The 21752-nt window shown below is 30.9% G+C and overlaps 4 protein-coding genes and 1 pseudogene across 4 annotated transcripts; 1 reads left to right on the forward strand and 4 right to left on the reverse strand.

Moving 5' to 3' along the window:
• Positions 1-5888: 5888 nt before the first annotated feature.
• LOC17894412 (defensin-like protein 18) lies at positions 5889-6307 on the reverse strand. Its single transcript, XM_006301591.2, has 2 exons — positions 6227-6307; positions 5889-6135 (listed from the first exon to the last, which is right to left on the reverse strand). The coding sequence occupies exons 1-2, from the start codon at positions 6288-6290 to the stop codon at positions 5957-5959; spliced, it is 243 nt and encodes an 80-aa protein (XP_006301653.1). The 5' UTR covers positions 6291-6307; the 3' UTR covers positions 5889-5956.
• A 1305-nt stretch (positions 6308-7612) lies between these two features.
• Positions 7613-8023, reverse strand: LOC17895774 (defensin-like protein 18). Its single transcript, XM_006300930.2, has 2 exons — positions 7963-8023; positions 7613-7885 (listed from the first exon to the last, which is right to left on the reverse strand). The coding sequence occupies exons 1-2, from the start codon at positions 8021-8023 to the stop codon at positions 7707-7709; spliced, it is 240 nt and encodes a 79-aa protein (XP_006300992.1). The 3' UTR covers positions 7613-7706.
• Positions 8024-9554: 1531 nt separating this feature from the next.
• LOC17894427 (F-box protein At1g55000) lies at positions 9555-11512 on the reverse strand. The gene is made up of 2 exons (XM_006302643.2): positions 11105-11512; positions 9555-10087 (listed from the first exon to the last, which is right to left on the reverse strand). The coding sequence occupies exons 1-2, from the start codon at positions 11384-11386 to the stop codon at positions 9704-9706; spliced, it is 666 nt and encodes a 221-aa protein (XP_006302705.2). The 5' UTR covers positions 11387-11512; the 3' UTR covers positions 9555-9703.
• Positions 11513-11791: 279 nt separating this feature from the next.
• Positions 11792-20430, forward strand: LOC17894341 (annotated as a pseudogene).
• On the reverse strand, positions 13751-16023 carry LOC17895817 (protein AUXIN RESPONSE 4). The gene is made up of 2 exons (XM_006302163.2): positions 14622-16023; positions 13751-14158 (listed from the first exon to the last, which is right to left on the reverse strand). The coding sequence occupies exons 1-2, from the start codon at positions 15807-15809 to the stop codon at positions 13943-13945; spliced, it is 1404 nt and encodes a 467-aa protein (XP_006302225.1). The 5' UTR covers positions 15810-16023; the 3' UTR covers positions 13751-13942.
• Positions 20431-21752: the final 1322 nt, after the last annotated feature.

Consider the following 21752-nt stretch of genomic DNA (forward strand, 5'->3'; position numbering starts at 1 on the left):
ACTATATTTTTGCCCCCATTGAACAAATTTTCTAGATCCGCCCCTGCATGTGTTAATTGGTAACACTTTAGTATTGCAAAAAGAGTTACATTCACACAATATAAGAGATACATTCGTTTTGATTAGTAACCCTTAATTACCACAATGTTACGTACATGTTATTGCTTTAGTAATTACAAATCACAAAAAACAGTAAGACTTATATACTTACAAGAAAATAGGGATTTTTCTAAAGAAATTTTGCCGGATGTTACCCGTTAAAAATTTCGATAAAATTTTGTGACAAATTTTGACAATACAAATTGTGTCGAAAAATTCCTACGGAAAACCATATTTTCTCTGAAATTTCCAATGAATTTCAACAACATTATAGAATTTCTGACAAATCATAATTCGCTGGAAACTCGTTAAATTTTTCTTACAGATTTCTGATAATAATTTGGCCGAAAGGTCAATTTTTTTTTTTTACATTTGTCACAAAATTAATAAAACGGTAAGGTGAAAATGGTAAAAAAAAAGACATAAGAGCATTATTAATGGAAGTATGTTAAGAGTAAGATTTACATTAGAGAATACTCCTAAGATACCTCCATTGACGATGGTACCTTTACACCAATCACACATTCACACCCCATATGGCCATATCTAAATGCATACGTAAGTTCAATAAACAAATAAAAGTTATGGGTCTTAAGATAAGATCCAAATTGTTACATTTATGGAAATGTAATATTGACAACTTGTACAACATGAGTGTCAAAAAGTCATGAATTGGTGAAATATGCACCAAACGTTAATTAATTTTTCCTTAACTCTATAGACTTTTCCAACTTATGGAAGATGAGATAGACACGACGAACATAACACATGCTAAGTTTATTTCAGGGCGGCCGGCTGCTAATACCAGTTGATTAATAGAACAAACGTTCACGTAACTTTTTATGCATTAGAAATATTTTATATATATAAAGCTTGTATGCATAAGATTTTATTCTTAAGACTATCTTTTTTGATATTTCGTGGGTTGGTATAAGTAATAATTCTTTTTTTTTTTATGCATTAGAAATATATTATATATATAAAGGTTGTATGCATAAGATTTTGTTCTTTAAGACTATCTTTTTGATGTTTCGTGGGCATGTTGGTATAAGTAATAATTCTTTTTTTTTTTTTTGCAACTACATAATTATTTATCTTTATTATTAGTATTTTCATAGTGAATGACTATATTTCTTATATACCGTCCAAATCTTTTCTTTTCCGGTGGTTTTTCAGGTTTTTTTTTTCTTTTTTTTTCTGTTTGTGGAAGAGTTTTGTAATCTTTTTATTTATTCTTTAGGGTATTAATTTTATATTGTAATTTACCATTTAAATAATCATTTTTTTTCAAACTACATAATTAATCATTTTTATTATTATCGTTTTTATAGTGAATGACTATATTTCTTATATAGACCGTCCAAATCTTTTCTTTTCCGGTGGTTTTTCAGGTTTTTTTTTTCTTTTTTTCTTGTTTTGTGGAAGAGTTTTGTAATCTTCTTATTTATTCTTTAGGGTATTAATTTTATATTGTAATTTACCATTTAAATAATCATTCTTTTTTTTTTCAAACTACATAATTAATCATTTTTATTATTATCGTTTTCATAGTGAATGACTATATTTCTTATATAGACCGTCCAAATCTTTTCTTTTCCGGTGGTTTTTTAGGTTTTTTTTTTTCTGTTTGTGGAAGAGTTTTGTAATCTTCTTATTTATTCTTTAGGGTATTAATTTTATATTGTAATTTACCATTTAAATAATCATTCTTTATTATTTTATTAAATTTTCCTTTTTACTATCTACGAATTGGTCGTGGTAAATAAGAGAGTTGCAGCCCATTTAATTCTTTTTAAATGATATTTAAAGTTGTTACATATATCAAGAAAACATATAATTTATTTTGTCATAAAACATCATTAATTAAAATAAGATAATAACGTTTAATATAAATGCTAGTATCAGTGGTCATGGGTTTATATTTTTCTACACCAAGTATGAAATTCAATTTTTTAGGAAATTTTCTCAGAACGCAATATTTTTTTTAGAGTATATATATTGGAAACATTGCAATTGTTCGTATAGTCTCGTATGTTGCGAAAAGAATTCCTGTTAGATGTCGTGCATGTAGAATACGAGTGTTGTAGGAAAACTATGTCATAAAATTATTGTTCATTATAATCATATATGTTCTAAATAATTTATTACTTTAGAATTATATTAACTATATCTAATAATGAAGAACTAATGAGAAAGAAAAAAAGTTGTAATAAAAAAAAGATATGCATGTTTTAAGTCGACTTCAAAAACCAATTTGTGTATTTTACGGTCCATAATTTTTTTTTTTTGTTAAAGCGGTCCATTTATATACTAATGTTATTAAACATGTAATTTTTATATTTCATATTTTAAATAGGTTCCATGACCCATTTACTTATATTAAAATCCATGTCGTCAACAAAGGTGGACCAATTCTGAATTATTGTATCATAATAGACATATACATATAGGAACGTCGTCTAAATTAGCTTCCCATAGTTATGGAGATCTAATTTTATTATTATATCATAATTCTGATTACATATTTTAATGTACGAATTTCTGGATTATGGGATAAAAGTCATGAAACACGTTGGAGTTGTTTAATCACTTAAAAGAAAGACGTGAAAGGTTTTGATTTTTTTATTTTTTTTTTCAGATTGGGAAATTATATTTTGAATTGACCTCTGATTATCTTATTCGTTTTTAAATGTGGCGGTTTTTACATATTTCTGACTTCTGAAAGTGATTGATAACCACAATAATTAAACTATTCATTACAAAATTATTTAGAGTGGACTTTAACAAAAACGTATATATATATATATATATATATATATATATATATATTTAATAATACTTTTTGATATTAACATATTGAACATTTATCAGTAAACATATTGAACATTTTTAATAATACTTTTTTTTTTCCTACATGTATTACTATACGATAAAGTATAAAGTATAAACATATTGAACATTTATCAGTAAAATTTGTGATTAGGGTTATACGTTGCATAATCACTTGAAGTTGAATTGGGCTTGTGTCAATGAGCCATAGTTCCATATAGTATCATTTTTACATTAATTTATAAAGACATGTCGACTACAGATCTGAGTTAATAATTCATTTGGCCAAAAAACGTGAAAATATACATAATGAAGTCACTATGGCTCCGAATGGTAACTGCGGGAGAAGTGCAATGCGGTTCGAATAGTAGCTAAAATATATATAGATATATTTTTTGATACTGTTACAACACTGTTGCGGTGCGGTTTTGCAGTACGGTATGGTTCGGAGCGTATATAACTCTATGTAGGCTCGGAGCTTATATAACTCTAACTGTCATAGTATGCATAGTATGAAAACGTTAATATGGTTCTAACTTCTATGTAGATTTAATAATGTACTTTTATATAATGCCTTTTATTTTTGTAGTGTATATATATTCTTGAAATATAGAAAAGCTCGTAAATTTCTTACTTAATTTCGTTTGCTATTGTTGTGTTCAATAAATTGCGAGCATGGTCAGATCGAGTTAGTGGGGGTGCTTATCGTGAGATTGTGTGGTTCAAAACAGTACAAGTTTTATAGCTGAATATTTTTTTTTATTATGCTTCGTTTTGGTTGTCAAGATTATGTTCGTTGGACAATATCCACCGATAGAATTTGTAACAATATAATATATACAGAATTTTCTTATATTATATGCATACATAATTACATATATATATATGGTTGACAAAAACAAATTAATAAATTATAAATGCGTGCAAATGGAAGAGATCTAGAGCAAAAAAATATATTTGGTAATTGATATAGTTGCCATTATTAGAAAGTGTGATTGTTTTGTGTATGTGCTGATCGTGAGATTGCGAGGTTCAAAACAGTACACAACTCTTATAGCTGAATATTTTTTATGTTTCTTTTTAGTAGTCAAGATTGTCTTCGTTGGACCTCTATCCAACCAATAGATTTGTAGTAATATATATTATATAGAGGATTTTCTCATAATATATGTATATAATTGCTATATATGAGTTGACAAAAAGAAATGATAATTTCGAAATGGTTCCCAGCTAGTTCCCACATATGACGAATTAGTGCAAATGAAAGAGATCTAGAAGAAAAAAAATGGTAATTGATATAGTTGCCATTATTAGAAAGTGTAATTGAGTTTGTGCATGTGTGCTGATAAAACCTACACGTCATAGAATGGAAAGATGTAAACGTGCACTACACGATATGAATATACATCTTTTTTAGAGCAACTAGTTACCGATCTAATTAGAAATAGAACACGTACGATGAAAAAAAAATGTTTTTAGCTAATCGAATACATTAACAACATATATTTAGGCCCTTTAACAAAAATAAAAACAACATATATTTTTCTTTACTATTGTTTCTTAAATATACATAACATGAAATAATTTACCATCCAACATTAGGATTTTGTTTTTGATAAAGTGGTTTTAACCAAATTCTTGGTGAACTTTAGGTGAAAGCATTTATTGGAATAAATTGGTTCTTAGCCACGAGAGAGCCATAGATATTAGATTGCGGATTTTCAACTTAAAATTAATTGGCAATGAGTGGAGAGATTCATATATCTTATATACTAGTCAGGATCCTACTCAACTTCCAATGTGGGATATTGTTATTCTTAATACGCCTCCTCGAAATGACGAATCTTTTAACCATAAATCTCGGTAATTTCGGGCATGAATCGGTAGGCCAACTATTGGGCCGGACCGATTGTGGATTGGGTTGAGTATGTGTGGTCGAGGCTCTGACAGCATATTAGATTATGGGCTTCCAACCTAAAACTAATTGGCAATGAGTGGAGAGATTCATATATCTTATATACTAGTCATGATCCTACTCAACTTCTAATGTGAGATATTGTTATCTTTAATAGTAGATTGGAATTTTAAAAAGAAAATAGTTCGTTTAAATTTAATCTTGTTTTCATAAATTTAATTTGATTTAAATTGTTGATCAATCAAAAGTAATCCTTTAAATTTTTGAGTTTTGTAACAACAAAATCATTGGACGAAAAATATATTGAAACTGTCGACGTCAAAGTAAGAATCAAGTCTCATAAATGTGATAGCCTCTTTTATGGGCTATGAAGTTTGAGCATTTCTGTTATAATCTTCTTTGGGCCATTGTCTCTCATCGTAATCATCGAATTCACGAAAGAGACACATTCCAACATTGAGTTTGGGTGTTTCGACTCAGAAGAAGGACTTGGAATCTTGGGTGTCTATGTCTTATTACTACTACACCAAATTCTCCCACGAAGGACTCAAATAAAGAAAGATCGGTTTATTCTCGTTCATCGTATCAATCAAATATGTCTACTTTCAAATGTCTATTCTAATGAGATTATAACCGAAGTAAATCGGTGTCGATTAAGATAGAGTTTAAGAGAATGAAAATATAATAATGTGGTCTTATTATGATTAGTGGTTTGGGTAAATTATATTAAATCTTTGATTCATGTATATCTCCTATATTCTCGGATCTAAGATCTAGATCGCTGACCTTCAACATGTATAAATACTCATAACATCTTATGATGAAATATATGGAGAAAATTATTTAAAGTCTAGTGTTTTTTTTGTGACGGAGTGAACTAAGCACCAATCAGAATGTCACATCAATTTTCGCAATGTTATTTACACCTTTAAAAAATATTTCTCGTAAGTATTACCGTTTTATATATAATAAGTATTGCAAGAGTACATAATCAAACATTGAAACATAAACATTACATGTCATTATAAAGTCATCCCTAGAATGATACAAACTTATTTTTATGTAAAATTGATAAACACACAAACAACAAAGAGAGCATTTTGATAAATCATATTAGCAAGTGTAGAAACAGAAACATGCTCTATACCATGGGTAGCCACCAGCGCAATATCCATTTACTCCTCTATCATTGTTAACGCAATGATCCCTACACTGATAATCATTTGTACAACGTCCTGACCATGTCTCACTTTTCCTACTACAAAGTTGTGCTTCGACAACTGTTGGTGTTTCTGCGCATGTATATGAAAGTTTAATTAGTAACATAAATGAAAGAACAATTTTGAACACATTTTCAAAGTATATGAACAAACCATTACTCACCAAAACCAGCAAAGAGAACAAGAGCAACGAAGATAAGGGTAATGGTGTTAGAAAGTTTAGCCATGACTAATTACTACTTAGATATGATCAGTGTATTTATTTTAATTAGGGTGATGTTAAACTTCTATTTATAGTAAAAGATGGTGACTTGAGTTTGTCATTAATTAGACAAGTACTAATAAGAGTTGATAAGTATCTATATAACTCTTAAATGTGACATGATCTAACCTAAGTGCCTGGTTTGGCTTGGGCTAGTGCCACAATGTTCATTAGGGAGAAGGTAGTTTAGTTGACTTTGTAGGTTAACACGGCAAGTATAAGGTTTTAAGTTAATAAAATAAATTATTTAATAATTTATAACTAGAAATGTATTAAAATATGTTTATCTGTTTCTAAGAAAATATATTATTTTTATATTTGATATTACAATATTTTTTTTTGTTATAGTAAACAATTTACAACTAGTTTTAAGTTTAATGCTGTAAAAACAAAATAATAAAGTTGAATATACAAACAAAATAAACTTTACCTACCATAGCTCTATAATATTCTACAAAACATAACAAAATTACCATTAAAAATTAATAGAAAAGATAATATAGAACATAAACGAGAACAAAATATTTTCGTGTGTTATATTATGGGTCAAAAAATATGTTAAATTAATTAGACACAAAATGTATAATTGAGAATTTAAACCAAATAAATTAAAAATTATTTAAAATATAATAACCAAAAATTTGTCCCGCCTTATACTGCAGATTTAAAACCTAGTAAATATTATAAAATTGAGAACATTTTTGACTAATTTGTCTCATCGACAAAATGAATATTTTGGTCATTTACATTTTCAATTAACTTAAACCCATTTTCTATTGACAATAACCTCAATTTCTCATTGCTTCTGAATCATATTACTGCACTACCATTTTTTTTTTGTCGACAAAATAACAACGAAACTATGACATTGTCGCAAAGATACTCTCCGCTAGAAAAAGCCAAGAAGACGCCGTCTTAAAAACATGAGCTTTCAAATATAAGACAAAAATATATATTTAGAACAAAAGAAAAGTATTATGTTCATCGTTGTAATTTGAACTTCTCTTTTTACAAACTTCCACCTAATTTTCCCACGAAAGACTCAAATAAAGAAAAATCGGTTTCTTCCCGTTCATTGTATCGATAAAATATGTCTAGTTTAAATATATTTTCTTTGCGGCGGAGTGAACTAAGCACCAATCGAAATGCCACATCAATTTCTAAAATGTTATTTACATCATTAGATATTTTTCTTGTAAGTATTGCCATTTTATATATAATAAGTATTGCAAGAGTACATAATCAAACATTTGAAACATAAACATACATGTCATGTAGGCCAAAAAAAAAAAACACACTTGTCACAAAGTCATCTTCACAACTCACAAACTCATAATATGTAAAATAAACACACAAGAAACAAAGAGCACTTTGGTATATATTAGCAAGCGACAAAACAGAAACATGTTCTGTATGATGGGTAGCCACCAGCGCAATATCCATTTAATCCTCTATCATTGCTAACGCAGTGATCCCTGCACTGACCATCGTTTACACAACATCCTGACCATGTCTCACTTTTCCTACTACAGAGTGGTCCTTTCACAATTGTTTGTGCTTCTGCGAATGTATATATATGAAAAGGTTAAGGATAATCTTAAACACATTTTCAAGGTATATGAGGAAACATTACTCACCAAAGCCAGAAAAGAGAAGAGCAACGAAGATAAGGGTAATGGTGTTAGAAAACTTAGCCATGACTAATTACTACTTAGATATCAGTGTATTTGTTGTAATTAGGGTAATGGTAACTTCTATTTATAGTAAAATGATGGTGATGTGAGTTTGTCATCAATTAGACAAGTAGCTAATGATAGTTGATAGCTATTTATCTAACTCTTGAATGTTACATGATCTAACCTATGTGGCTGGTTTGGTTTGTGCTAGTACTATAATATTCACTAGGGAAGCTAGTTTAGTTGACATTGTAGATGAACACGACAAGTACAGTATAAGGTTTTAAGCTAATATAATAAAAATATGTAATAACTTACATCTAGACATATATTAAAATGTGTTTATCTGTTTCTAAAAAATATTATTTTTATATTTGATTTTCCAATAACTTTTTTGTTATAGTAAACAGTTTACAACTTAAATTTAATTTTAATGATGTAAAAAAAAAAAAATTGAATATACAAACAAAATACATTTAACCTACCATAGCTCTATACTATTCTACAAAACATAAGAAATTTACCAATAAAAACTAATTTAACCCGCGGTACACAACGGGACAAATCTTTTTAGTTTTTTTTTTAAATTCCAATATCAAACTTATTTAAATCAGCTTGATTTGATATGTCTTATATTAGTGTTGTTAAAAAAAATAGTATAATGAAGTTTTAATTAGTTATGAAGTATAAGATAAATGATATTATTAATATTTTAGTAATATCGATTCAAACTCGTCCCGTCATACAACCGTGTATAAATTTTAATTTTAAAACAAATATAATTTATAATAATTTCATTCATATGTAATTTTTGCAAATAATATTAACCTGTTTTCAAATATATATATATACACGATATGTTTACATTTTAGTACTAATACATTGATATAGTCTAGTGGTAAAAGAGTTGTAGTTCGAAACTTTCCTCCAACATAACATTTTTTAAAAGAAAAAATGAATTTTTTGGCAATAAATATGCATTTAATTTTCTTCAAAAATGCTTGCAAAAATACTATAGCAGATTAATATTATAAAGATAATATAGAACATAATACGAGGAAAAAAATACTTTTTCTGTGTTATGTACCAGGTTCAAACAATATGATAAATTACTTAGACACAAAATGTATAATTTAGAATTTAAACCAAATAAATTAAAAATTGTTTAAATCATAATTAATCACTTAAAATTTTGTTACCGCATATTTAAAATCTAGTCGAGAACAATTTTGACTAATTTGTCTCATTGACAAAATGAATATTTTGGTAATTTACATTTTCAATTAATTAAAACCAATTTTCTATTGACAATAATAAATCATCTCAATATCTCACTGCTTCTGAATCATATTACTGTACTGCCTATAATTTGGATAAATGCTATTTCTTCCCAATTACATGCCATAACATAGTGCAAAGTAATGTGATGATAATTAAAAATTGTTAAATCATCCTTACTGCAATAATTAGTGGACCTAACCTAACTATAGATTACATTCACAATTCAAAACTGAATAAATAGTAAAGTAAATACATAAGATTAACCACACCAGTACCGTGAAAGAAGAACTTTATCGATTTATGAAGTATACTTATACTTAACATGGTTGAATGTATATTTCTTATCGAAAAGACAACAATATTTTGATTTATCATATACATTATAAACACTCATATACCTTTGGAGCTTACTTAGCCAATCCTAGTTGAGACCAGCCTGCCTCTCCCACTTAAGATCAGCCGAGAATTCGGACAATGCGGATCTCGGATCTCCTTCAGCGATAGCCAAGTAGTATAAAGCGGTTCCATCGTCGACTTGCATGCTTCTCCTTAGAGATTCAATCAGTCTTCGTTTTCCATCGGCTGATAAGTTGGATAGTTTATTCATATCAGATACAGGTTGTTCTCTTTTTGGTGCACCTTCGAGGTAAAGCACAGCTACTTCGCGTTTGGCGTATTTGTCTAGCTCTACGTAGCATGTTGTGTTTGCAAGAATTTCGGGGTTGCTTATCGGGATTAGCAGTCTGTCTCTTGAGTAAATCCCATGGTCGCTCATCATGTTGTTTAGCCGCTTTATGTCCATAACCTACATTATGCAAGGAAAAGGTGAAATATTCAAGTCTAGCTCATGGATTTGGATTCAAGTTTTGCTCACAAACTTTAGTATCTAATAACAAAAGAAAATAGAAACAGCGATCTGAAATAAAGTGATAAATAAAAATTGTACACATTGTATAAGAAGGAAAGACATTATAGTGAAAGCTGGATCTGGATCGACAAAGATTCACAGGGAAAGAACCATAGGACATGAAAACATAAGTTCATATAAGGGAGCTTAATGCTTTCAGAAAGCTTATAGAGAGGAACAAAACAATTAAATGTTACAAAGCTTAACGAAGAGCATAGACATCAAGGGGAATACGAATACCTACATACACAATTTATATTACAAAGTTCCTGCACTGTGAAAGTCTACCTATAGTTCGTAAGGGAAAACATTCAGTTACATTACATCTTCGATTTCGATAAAACTCTCCCTATTGTTTGACAGAGAAGAGACCCTGGAAACTTAAGATATATTCTTCAAGAAATAGACATAATGATCATAGTATTCTCAACGCAGGTAGAACTAAGATAATACTAATACGCAGAGGCCGAGTAGAGCTAGTCACTAAACAAACCGACCGTTCCTGGGATACTCGTAAACGAGACAAATAGCACTAGATACCACAAAACAGAGCCACAAATTTTCAATCCATTGGATTTAACTCTCAGTGTTCCAATAGCTACTAAGAAGTTGAAAGAGAAAACTAAATCAACCAACAAAAACTTAATAGATGCAAACATTTTACACACTAAATCACAACACATAAGATAATCATTAAGCTTCCAAAGTACCTCTAAGCAAAATTCAAACTAAACCAGTCAAGCTTCATGATCTACATAGATCTTAAGTTTCTGACTCTATAGATAAGATTCAACATAGCAAATATTATGAACAATCCAATATGTTCTCTCAAACTCACTAAAAATCCTAATTTCTATCTGAATCCAAGATCAACATTTCCAAAGAAACACAAAATTGAGGTAATCAATTCGTTACCTGAACGGAGTATTTAACGGCGAGGCTAGTAACACTATCACCACGACAAATCCGATGAGAAATCGCAAATTTCCAGATTCCGTTGTCTCTCCAGAACGAACCAGAAGCTGGTCTTCCAACAAGCTCTTTGATCCGCCACGGCGATGTGAACGCCGATACAACGAGATCGTCCTCTGTTGCTACATAGTTCCAAACTTTACAGACGCAGCTCGCTCGCGCTAGATCGGCGACGGTAAGCTTCTGGAAGATAAGGATTAGTGTGTCACGGCAAGAAAGTGCCATCGGAGAGATTGTGTTTGGGTTGATAGATCGACGGTGTGGGTTGGGTGGTGGCGCCGGTGAGATTATCGTCGGCGGCGTTTTTGATCGGCGTAGAAGCAGCTTATCCACAGAGTTTAATGTAAAGCAAATTAGAGATGATTTGCCAACAAATGATGTCCACGAGATATTAATACCAATACTTGAGAAAATTCAAAAGGATTTTTTTTTTTTTCTATTTCTTTTTTAAATTCAAAAGGATTTATTTGTTATAATATATGTTTTAAATTTTCTTTACATTACATGAAGAAAAATAAAATTAAAAAGAAATCTGTATAAATAAAATGTATTATTGCATATTTCATGTATGAAATCAATAAAATTTACTAGTCATAAAAGTAAATAAATAATGAAATTTTTAAAAAGAAAAAATTATGTCCAATATCTTTATATCATCTTATTTGGTTTTAAATTATATTTATTACATAATACATATGTATGATTAAAATATAATTTTTTTCCGCATATGTTGCAACTTGAAAATTTTAAAACGGATGTATATTACTTAATCGATACAAAAAATGTATGTACTAAACTATTATTGATAATTGTGTAACACGGGTCGCGTGATGGAGCGAATTATAATTTACATAATTATGATCATAGATTTTTTACGGACTGTCTAATATAGTTTAACTCACAAAAAATTTAATCTGAAATTAGACTATTTAAACGAAAGATGTTATGCCAACATCATCTCATTATTATAAATATTAGATTTATTTAATTAAGTTGATCAAATTATGTTATATAAAAAAACAAAATTTTATGCAATATTCCACAGGTTAAATCATAGAATTAACAACATTCTTGACAAAAACAAAAAGAACAACACAATACAGTAATACAATTTTATATACCAAACAAAATGAACAAAAAATACATTTAAAATATCGTCCCGCAGTATATCGCATGTTAAAATCTAGTTAACTAATTAAAGTCTAAGTGGTCTCACCATTAATTTGGTTGAGTGTGATAAACTCATGCATATGTTTTGGTCAATTTTTGTCAACATGTTAAAACAATATGCCATATTGTGTTGGGAGATTTGCACAACTAACCTTTTTAATGATACCCTTTTCTACAAGTACCCTCTCTAGGTGTCTATTTTCAAAAATACCCTCTTCAATGTATAAAATGACTAAATTACCCCCCTTTATTATAACTCATGATGAAGAAAGGTATATTCTTTCCAACAAGAAGAATATTCCTTCCGAAAAATTTTCCGCCAAATTTTCCCGCCAAAAAATTTCCGACAAAAATTTTTCCGTAATTCCTTAAAAAAACCTTGTAAATATCTATAAATCCTTTAAAAAATCCTTTAAAAACCCTTGTAAATCTTTAAAAAGTCATCCAAAACCTTTCAAAACTTGAGTAGACCTTTAAAACTATTGTAAATCATTTTATAACATTTATAAACACTTGTAAATCCCTATAAACCCCTTATAAGTTATAACCGTGATAAATAATTTAATAAAAACTTTTGTAAACTTCTAAAACCCTTTAAAAACCCTTGTAAATCCTTAAAAACAATTTTAAAGAACTTGTAATACCTTTAAAAACTTTTGTAAACCCTTCAAAAACCTTTGTAAACTTCTAAAACCCTTTAAAACTTCTTGTAAATCCTTTAAAACTATTTTTAAATCTTTGTATGCCTTTAAATACACTTTTAAATCCTTTTAAAAACACTTGTAAATCCTTTTAAAAAACCTTTAAAAATCCTTGTAAATCCTTTTAAAACTGTTATAAACTTATAAATTTTTTTAAAAACCATTGTAAATCATTTAAAAACCATTTAAAAACCTTTGTAGGCTTCTAAAACCCTTTAAAAACCATTACAAATCTTTTAAAAACCATTTAAAAACTTTTGTAAATCCCTTTAAAAACCCTTGTAAACCCATTAAAAGACCCTTTAAAAAATCTTGTAAACCCTTTAAAAAAATTTGGCAGGAAAATTTTGAAAAAATATTTTTCTTTTGCGTGAAAATTTTTGCGGAAATTCTTTTGGCGGGAAACTTTTTTGGCGGGAAAGTTTTTGGGGGGGAAAATTTTTGGATGGAATATTCCTTCCTTTTGGAAAGATGAATCATAGTTATTTATTTTAGTAAAAGTGTTGTAAATAGTTTTTTTTTTGTACATAGAGAATTAAGCGTTGTGGATCCAAATGTTGTGGAAAAAACGTTCAAGAAATACCAATCCTTAAGGCCAAACAAAACTATCACAATCCAACACAACCATGACTGCACAATGCTAAGACTAACTAAATCCCAAAATCTTAGTTTATTGACAAGCCAAGTAAGAGCTTTTATAATCCAAAAACCAAAACCATGGCTCTACTTCTTTGGCTTCAATTATCTCATTTGATATTTCTTCTGTTACGAGCACACAAAAAAACACACACACAGATTCATATCGTGTAGTATATATCTCAAACATCAAACCCCAAAAAGAAAAGAACACAAAATAATTATAAAATTAAAGGGTACACACAGTATAAATAACAAGAACTCAAAAGGCATATCAAGAAGTCCATTCTTCACCAAGACCATAAGCATCCGTGTAACCAGCATGGGCATGCCCATGGTCATGGTCACCAGACTCACCACCAGTTTTTGCTTCTTCTAACACTTTCTGAACATTCTCCGGGATAGGTTCTTCGGTAACTCGTCTAGTGGATCTTGGAAGCTGAGAGACAAATTCAGAAATGTAATCTGCAAGCTCGCCAGATTTGCTTTCCTGCATCATCAAAATGACCACAAGTTTAAAGGACTCAAAACCACACTAAGTGAAACCAATCTTGAATTCATGTTAATACTCTCGGATATTTACCCTTCAATGATACAAGTGACAGTAAGAACTCTCGTCTAATCGAAAACATGGCAAGTTCTATTTTATAACTAGAAAACTCAACAAGTTATCGAATAAATGTAAAACTCACTAGTGTTCTTCAAACAAGTCAAGCATCACAAAAGAGAAGCTATAGAGCTAAAGATGCTCTGTTCTTATCGACTAGATAAGTATGTACAGGAGAACAATCAGACTTTAACAATCTCAACGATAGTTAATTACTACAGTCTTAATTTTGAAATTGGATGTGATCATTACCTTACTCATTACATACTAGTATAAACACAAAACCTTCTGCTTTGACAAATTCAATATAGCTAAAATGAGTTTTAAAGTCCAAAGAATCTCTAACCTGAGGCCATCGGCTGCCTGAGTGTGTGACAAACTTAGCTTTTGGAAGAGCCTTAACTACACATTGACCCTCGTCGCTCCATTCTTTAGACCCTTCTCTAGACCAAATCACTTGCATCGGAATACCACTGATCCCATCTGAATTCCCCCATAGTCCGATGTCAAAGCTATGGTTCAACTTATTCAACGAAGCAACAACAGCTTCCCTCCCATTTCTTCCCTTCAAAAGTATCCTATGAGCTTCAATTTCCGATAAAGTCATCTCCTTTGAGCACCGGAGACTCACTAGCTTCTGAAAACCAAACGAAAACCCCAACAAAACCTCTCGAACCCCCGGTAAATTCAAAACCCACAACGGCAAAGCTGGACTAACACTAGAGTCAATAAGAGTTATACTTCGAACACTCGGATAATTCTCAGAAACCCAATTTGAAGCCAAACCTAAAGCTGAATCATGAAGAACCAAATGCACAGGAGCTAAACCCAAAGTATCAATCACTTGACCTAAAACTCTAGCTGTTTCTTCACTACCTAACTCAATAGCTTTCAAGCTTCTCCTTTTCGAATTCTGAATCTTTATAATCTCCTCATAAGGCAAATCACCAGTTTCAACCATCTGATCAAACGCCCAAAACACACCTTTCTCTTGAATCAAACCATAAACTTCTTTAACTCTACCCACAAAACCAATCTCTCTATCTCCACCACCTATCACTACCATTGACTTATCTGAAAATCCATTTCCAGGTAAATCAATAGCAACACCATGAAACCCTTTTGATCCAAGAGATTGAATCACTTCTTTAAAACCAAACGAACTAAGACCTAACCCATGAACTATTACAACATTCTCTGTATAAATCGAACCTGATTCAGCAACAAAGACTTCGATTGGTGACTCATCTGGGTTTACTTGGACTTTGATTGTTCTTCCATCTGAGTAATGTTGACGAAGATCTGGTGGGAGTGAGAGGAACCAAGATCTTGGATCGTTGTGAGATGAGAACAGAGAGAGAGATATGAAGATGAGAGTTGCGAGTGAGACGATTAGTGTAGAGTAGAACCAAAATGGGAAAGGATTTTGAGTTTGGGGTTTAGGGTTGGATGATTCTGGTTTCAAGTTTTGAACTTTCTTCTTGGGTGGGATTAGGGTTTTTGTTTCCTCTTCTTCTTCTGTGATAATCGCCATTAGAATAAAGGAGAAAGCTTGAAGTTGAGAGTGAATAGAGAGAGAGAGAGAAGTATGAGAGAGATATCTTTTAGAACAAAGGTATAATAATAAAAGAGCAGACTTTACTGCAAAAGTGAAAGCAAAAAACAGAGAGATCCATCATTCAAAGAGCATGTTTAAAGATGACTCAAACAGAGCAACACATTTGTCTGGTTTTTTTTTTTTCTTTTTTTTTTTTTTTTTTTTTTTTTTTTTTGCCTACAACACATTTGTCTGGTTCAATGCATGATTCTTGAAAGTTAGTAGTCCTGAGTGTTCCAGTCTTTGGTTTGGTTCCGGATATATCCATTTGGTTTCTCGGTATTTTGGATAGGGGAGTTTAGGTCATTTCGGTTAGTTTAAAATTTTGGTTTGGATTCGATTCGGTTTCGGTTATTTTCAGTTCAAATCCGGGTACCCAAAATAGTATTTATTTTTTAAATAAGTTTAATAAAATTTGATTATTTTTTTGACAGATATATATATATACAAACTTCAGAATATTGTGGTTATTTAAAATATTTTGGTATGAATATATATGATATATGATGCACTAGTTGTAAAAAGACTATTTTTCTTTCAATATATATATATATACATATATATATATATATATATATATATATTATATAGTTTATGATATGGGTTTGATTTTCTAGTTTAAATTGTATATCTTAAGTGACGCACTGGTCACATAAACTCACACTACTAAGTGACACATTGGTTACATACTCCCTTATGTGCTAGGTTGATTTTCTTCAAACTTCCAATTACATAGTTGTAACTGATTTGTAATTGGTTTAGATTAAGTTTTATTCGGTTTAGTATCTTTCTTACTCGGTTAAACAAATAGTAAACCAATATTACCAATTAAATCCAGATTTACAGAGAAATAGATGAGAACAATGGATTTGGGGAGATTTAGGAATAAAACTTCCGATTCATGGGAATATATGTCGTCATACACTGTTTCATGAATATCTTGGACGTGAACAAAGTCCGGAATTTATCTGATACGATATGATAACTCTGGTGTGAAAATATGACGGTTTCCTACTAGATTTTAAACCACAGTACACTACATGACAAACTTTTATTTATTTTTAAAATTACATTTAATTTTAAAATTTACTGATTTTGTTGGAGTTTTTTTATATTTATTAATACAAATTTTAAATAAGTCATTATAATTGGCAAGTCTTATATTGAGCTTGCTGAAAATAGTAAAATAAGGATTTAACATGTATTAAAGTATCAGATTAATGATACTTTAATTTATTAATAATATCGATTCAAATATGTCCCACTAAAAGGGCATTCCTAACAAATTCTCTATATTCAAACAGTATATTTAAAAATTATTTATATTAAATTCGATTTAATAAATATTTGAATACTATATTTTGCTGGAAAAATAGCGAAAATCAACCCAGACTATTTGCTAACCAGTATTTTATACCCAAACTACGATACTCGGCAAATAGCAACCTAAACTCACAAAAAGTTCAAATTTTCAACCTAAACTATATGAAACCAGCCATCATCAACATATAACGAAACGGTGTTAGTTAACCACTTAACGACGATGAGTCAGCCGACACCGTGGCAATGAAGGGGCATCGAAGTTGAGTAAAACGACCTCATTTTGTGAGTATAGGGTTCTCTAATTGAAGATTCGATTAGTTTTTGCTTTAGCAATTATTTGATTCGGAAATACTAAACTCACAAAACGACGTCATATTACTCAACTCTGATGTTCCGTCATTACCACGGTGTCAGCGACCAACTTACACCGTTTCGGTATATGTTTATTTTGGCTGATTTCATATACAAGTTTAGGTTTGAAATTTGATTTTTTGTGACTTTAGGTTGCTATTTGCTGGATATCGTAGTTTAGGTGTAAAAACACTGCCAGTAAATAGTTCGGGTAAATTTTCGCTTTTTTCCTATATTTTGTTAATAACAGTTTGTATGTACCATTGACAAAATTTGATGTAGTAATCTAATTTAGGAGCCGTAATTCACTAAAATGAACAATTTTTCATATAATTCGAGATCATTTTTATGTAAACTTTGGTATTAAAATGTATTTGGTTGTAAAACTTAAATAGTGTATATCATGTTCTGACCAGTTGAAAAATTACATTTATGTCTCCAAAAATATATTTATAATATTTAAATATTCTATAAATTTAATATATTTGAACCTTTAAAAAATTTCAACATTATAATATTTTATTTTTTAATTATAATATTTTGAAACTTGTTAAAAGATTATAATATTGATCATATTTATAATGATTTCAATCCATTTTCCAAAATATTTAACTGATGTAGCACTTGCAATTTTTTCTATCAACTGACTATAATATAAGATTTCATTAAAATATTTAACAAACCTTCTTAGATTTAACAAAAATATATAAATTTCGTGGGCTGATAAATCAAGTTGGAAGCATATTAGTCATATATATAAGGATATAAACCATTGTTCAAATTATTTAGTAGATGTACGACGTTGTACACACTTATTTTCTAGACAGCGATAGTATGTGTAATGTGTTCATGGAGAAAATGGTTGATTTTTCATGGGTAAACTAAAAAGATATTCAAATATTATAAAACTAATAACATAAGAATTTATATATAAAAAAAAACAATGTGGTTTTATAGAAACTGAATGGCCACTTGTCAATTGCGTTAGTTATCACTTTAATTATCGCTCAATAAGTCAATATTATGTATTATCCTAATCATCCCCATTACTGTAAAAGTTTAAAACAATTCATGAAACTTGTTTGTCTAATTGTTTCATTATGTGTGTATATACTGGCCCACGGTAGAATTCCTTTTCTTTTTTTTTTTTCCCATTGACTGAAAATGACCAATAAAGTTTGAAATATAGAGGAGAAGAAAATTTAGAAAACAAAGGAAACAAACTTAAAACAAATCAACCAAGTTAACCGATTAAACCAAAGTGGCCCTTCCAGCTCCAATGGCTATCCAAGATAAGTCGTTCCTGCAACCACGCCGGCCCGCCTAAGGCTAAGTATGAAGTTAAGCGTCCGTCCCTGGTTACACTGCTCGCGATCTCTCTAACCAAAGAATGAGCTTTTGTAGATGACAGGTGAAATGAAATCTCCCCCATACCACATTTTTCTTGTATAATCTTGTCAAGCTGAGCTCTATACTTCGGCCATTCCAATGGTGATTCCAAAGCCGCTAAAACCGCGTTGCAATCTGTCCAAACTTCACAAGACATTATATGAAGATCTTTTAAACTCCGAAGGCACCACAAAATGCAGGAAAGCTCAGCCGAGATTCTATTGATATGCGGAACGAAAGCATCCCTTGCGTGAAATAAAGCATTTCCTTCATGATTCCTTATGATCCAAGCACCTCCACAAAAGAAAGAATCCGTCACCCACGAAAGCATCCCTTGGTAGAATTCTTTTTAATTTTCAATTTCCTAAATAGAGAAAACTAATTAAGTCTGAATTATTTGGTCTTTTTGTTTTATAACCTTTCTATATTGTTTCTTATGCTTGAATTCTTATTTTCTATAACAAATCTGTTTAATTACAAAGATCTTCTATAAAATTAAAAAAACTTGTATAAAAACAAGAAATAAAACTAGTTAAAATTGTAAAGGTGTAATTATATACTAAAATTAAAAAGAAAAGGAAACATATATTTAGTGTATTGAATTATTAATCAAACTAAATATCTTACATATTGGTCAAACTAAAATAAATTCTTGGTTAAATTTCTTTCTGTATTATAGATGCTACTAAATTCTTGCAAGGAGGTGTATATTAAGTAAATGCAAGAACACCAAAAATGTAAATTAACAATTTGACTACAGAATGGTGTCTTCCTCTTATTGTTTCTTAGCTTTTTTGCTACAATCTCTCGTAGTCTCAACTTTGGCCTTGAAATCCACAAAATACATTAATCAATTATGCAAGATGGCTAGTATCTAAGACACAGCCTTTTGTTTGCAAACGTTGAACGCCTATCCTCCTGCGGTTTCCGCTACTGCCTTGGTAACAATATCTAACCCACATACTAGTTTTTTTTTGTTTTCTATCGCGCTACAAGAAAATGATCGATTTCTAAGAGTCTCATGGAGTTAATATCAAATATTTAGTGTCTTGAATCACAAAATATATATCACAAGTGCAATTATGTTTGTAACTCATTCCTAGTGTCAGAAATTTAGAAATATTTTCATATTCATATACAGTTACCACTAGCGGAAGTCGTGCTCTTGGGCATTGGCGTACCCTACGCCAAGTCGTTGATGAAAGCTGCGGATACAGCAGCAGAAAAGGTACCGGCTCTAAAGGAACAGTTCAAGCAGTGCGAAGATGCATACTTTTCTATTTTAATGGATTTCAAGGTTGCTGCAAAAGACCTCAAATCATCTCCAACTAGCGCCAACTATGAAACTATCGTTTGTCTCGACCAAACAACCAGAGTAGATTATTGGATCGGGAAGAACAAAGACTCGACTTCTAAGAGTCTCATGGAGTTGAACATGCATATGGAGAAAGTGATACATCTCGCTATTGGAGCCACCGAAGCTGTCGGAGGATAAAGATACAAAAGATGAGGAGTTATATATGATTGAAACTAATAAATTTTATTTAAAGACCTTGAAAGGACTAATATTTTTGCCCGCACAGCAGTGGTCCAGTGGTAAGGGAGAATTGGGGAATGGTTGGAAGGAACTAACCCAGGTTCGATCCACCCTGGAAACAAAAAATCATTGTTGTGTGGGAAGTCTGTCAATTGGGTCTTGGCCCAATTGGTTTACCTGGTAGTCAGAAATGCAGGCGGCCTGACTACCCCCTGGCATTAGTCGGAAAGCATTCCAAACTCGGGATAGACAGTGTGGTGGCCCTTTGGGGAGAAGTCCACTCTGAAGCACTTCGGTGCGTTTATACCGGGGCTGACCGGAACAGCCGATAGGGTTTATCAAAAAAAAAAAAAAAAAAAACTAATAAAATTATCTAATTCCAAACACCAAATACCAAAAAAAAAATGAATAGATAATTGCAAATTTCATACTCTACTCTATGATCTTATAGACTTATATTTTTATTTGGAGTTAAATCCAAGAAGTTATGGATGTTACTTTCTGGATAATTATCTTTAAAGTCTATTAACCCAGAAACCCAAAATTACAGTTCCGAGATGGCTTTTTAGAAGCAACGTTTGGACGCCCATTTACAAGGGTGTCGGTCGACACCATTAGTTGGCGTGGTTAACAGGTTTGATTATGTAATTGATCAGTTTAATGCAAATTAGGGAAAACCCTAAGACTCGATTTAACACTCGAGAGCAGTCACTTTCTTCTCAGCTTTAGCTTTGTCCTTTTCTAAGAGCTAAAGGGATAACTAGAGAGTCGAAGTGTTGTTCTTGGGGCTTAAAGTGAGGCTTTGAAGGGGGTTTGGAGGATTCAGAGGCTAGTTTCAAGGTAAATCAGTGACTTCGTGGCTGTGGGTATGAAGTGATGTTGTTGTGGTATGTTCTTGGTCGTTTTCTTCCTCCCAGTCAATCCAAATAAGAGGTGAGTGTAGGATCATGGCTAATCTAAGCATGTTAAGCCTTCGGATGTGTGTTTTGATTGTGTAGATGACTGGGATATGTGTTATGTGGTCGTGTCTCTGTTTTTCGTGTTGTTATTGCATGATTTTGTGTTAGGGTGCTTTGGGGTGCATGGATTGGATGTGAAGAATGACAAGAGGCGATTCTAGGGCTTTTGTGGGGCCAGTGTCGACTATTGCGACTACATAATGACAATTCACCATAGTCGCCAAAACCGGTAACACCAAACTCACCTACCACAAAACGAAAAACGTGTTTTTGCGTAAATTTTACGATTGAATAGCGACTATGTTACGACTCGCGCGGCGA

Source organism: Capsella rubella, unplaced genomic scaffold (assembly GCF_000375325.1).
Source record: "Capsella rubella cultivar Monte Gargano unplaced genomic scaffold, Caprub1_0 scaffold_2, whole genome shotgun sequence".
Lineage (NCBI taxonomy): Eukaryota > Viridiplantae > Streptophyta > Magnoliopsida > Brassicales > Brassicaceae > Capsella > Capsella rubella.

Bases quoted from the DNA above. Each gene is read 5' to 3' on its own strand.
- LOC17894412 (XM_006301591.2), bottom strand. From the start codon at position 6,290: ATGGCTAAACTTTCTAACACCATTACCCTTATCTTCGTTGCTCTTGTT. The intron at 6,136-6,226 runs GTGAGTAATGGT...ATACATGCGCAG, and splicing joins TGTTCTCTTTGCTGGTTTTG to AAACACCAACAGTTGTCGAA.
- LOC17895774 (XM_006300930.2), bottom strand. From the start codon at position 8,023: ATGGCTAAGTTTTCTAACACCATTACCCTTATCTTCGTTGCTCTTCTC. The intron at 7,886-7,962 runs GTGAGTAATGTT...ATACATTCGCAG, and splicing joins TCTTCTCTTTTCTGGCTTTG to AAGCACAAACAATTGTGAAA.
- LOC17894427 (XM_006302643.2), bottom strand. From the start codon at position 11,386: ATGGCACTTTCTTGCCGTGACACACTAATCCTTATCTTCCAGAAGCTT. The intron at 10,088-11,104 runs GTAACGAATTGA...TGCATAATGTAG, and splicing joins CCGTTAAATACTCCGTTCAG to GTTATGGACATAAAGCGGCT.
- LOC17895817 (XM_006302163.2), bottom strand. From the start codon at position 15,809: ATGGCGATTATCACAGAAGAAGAAGAGGAAACAAAAACCCTAATCCCA. The intron at 14,159-14,621 runs GTTAGAGATTCT...TTGATGATGCAG, and splicing joins CAGGCAGCCGATGGCCTCAG to GAAAGCAAATCTGGCGAGCT.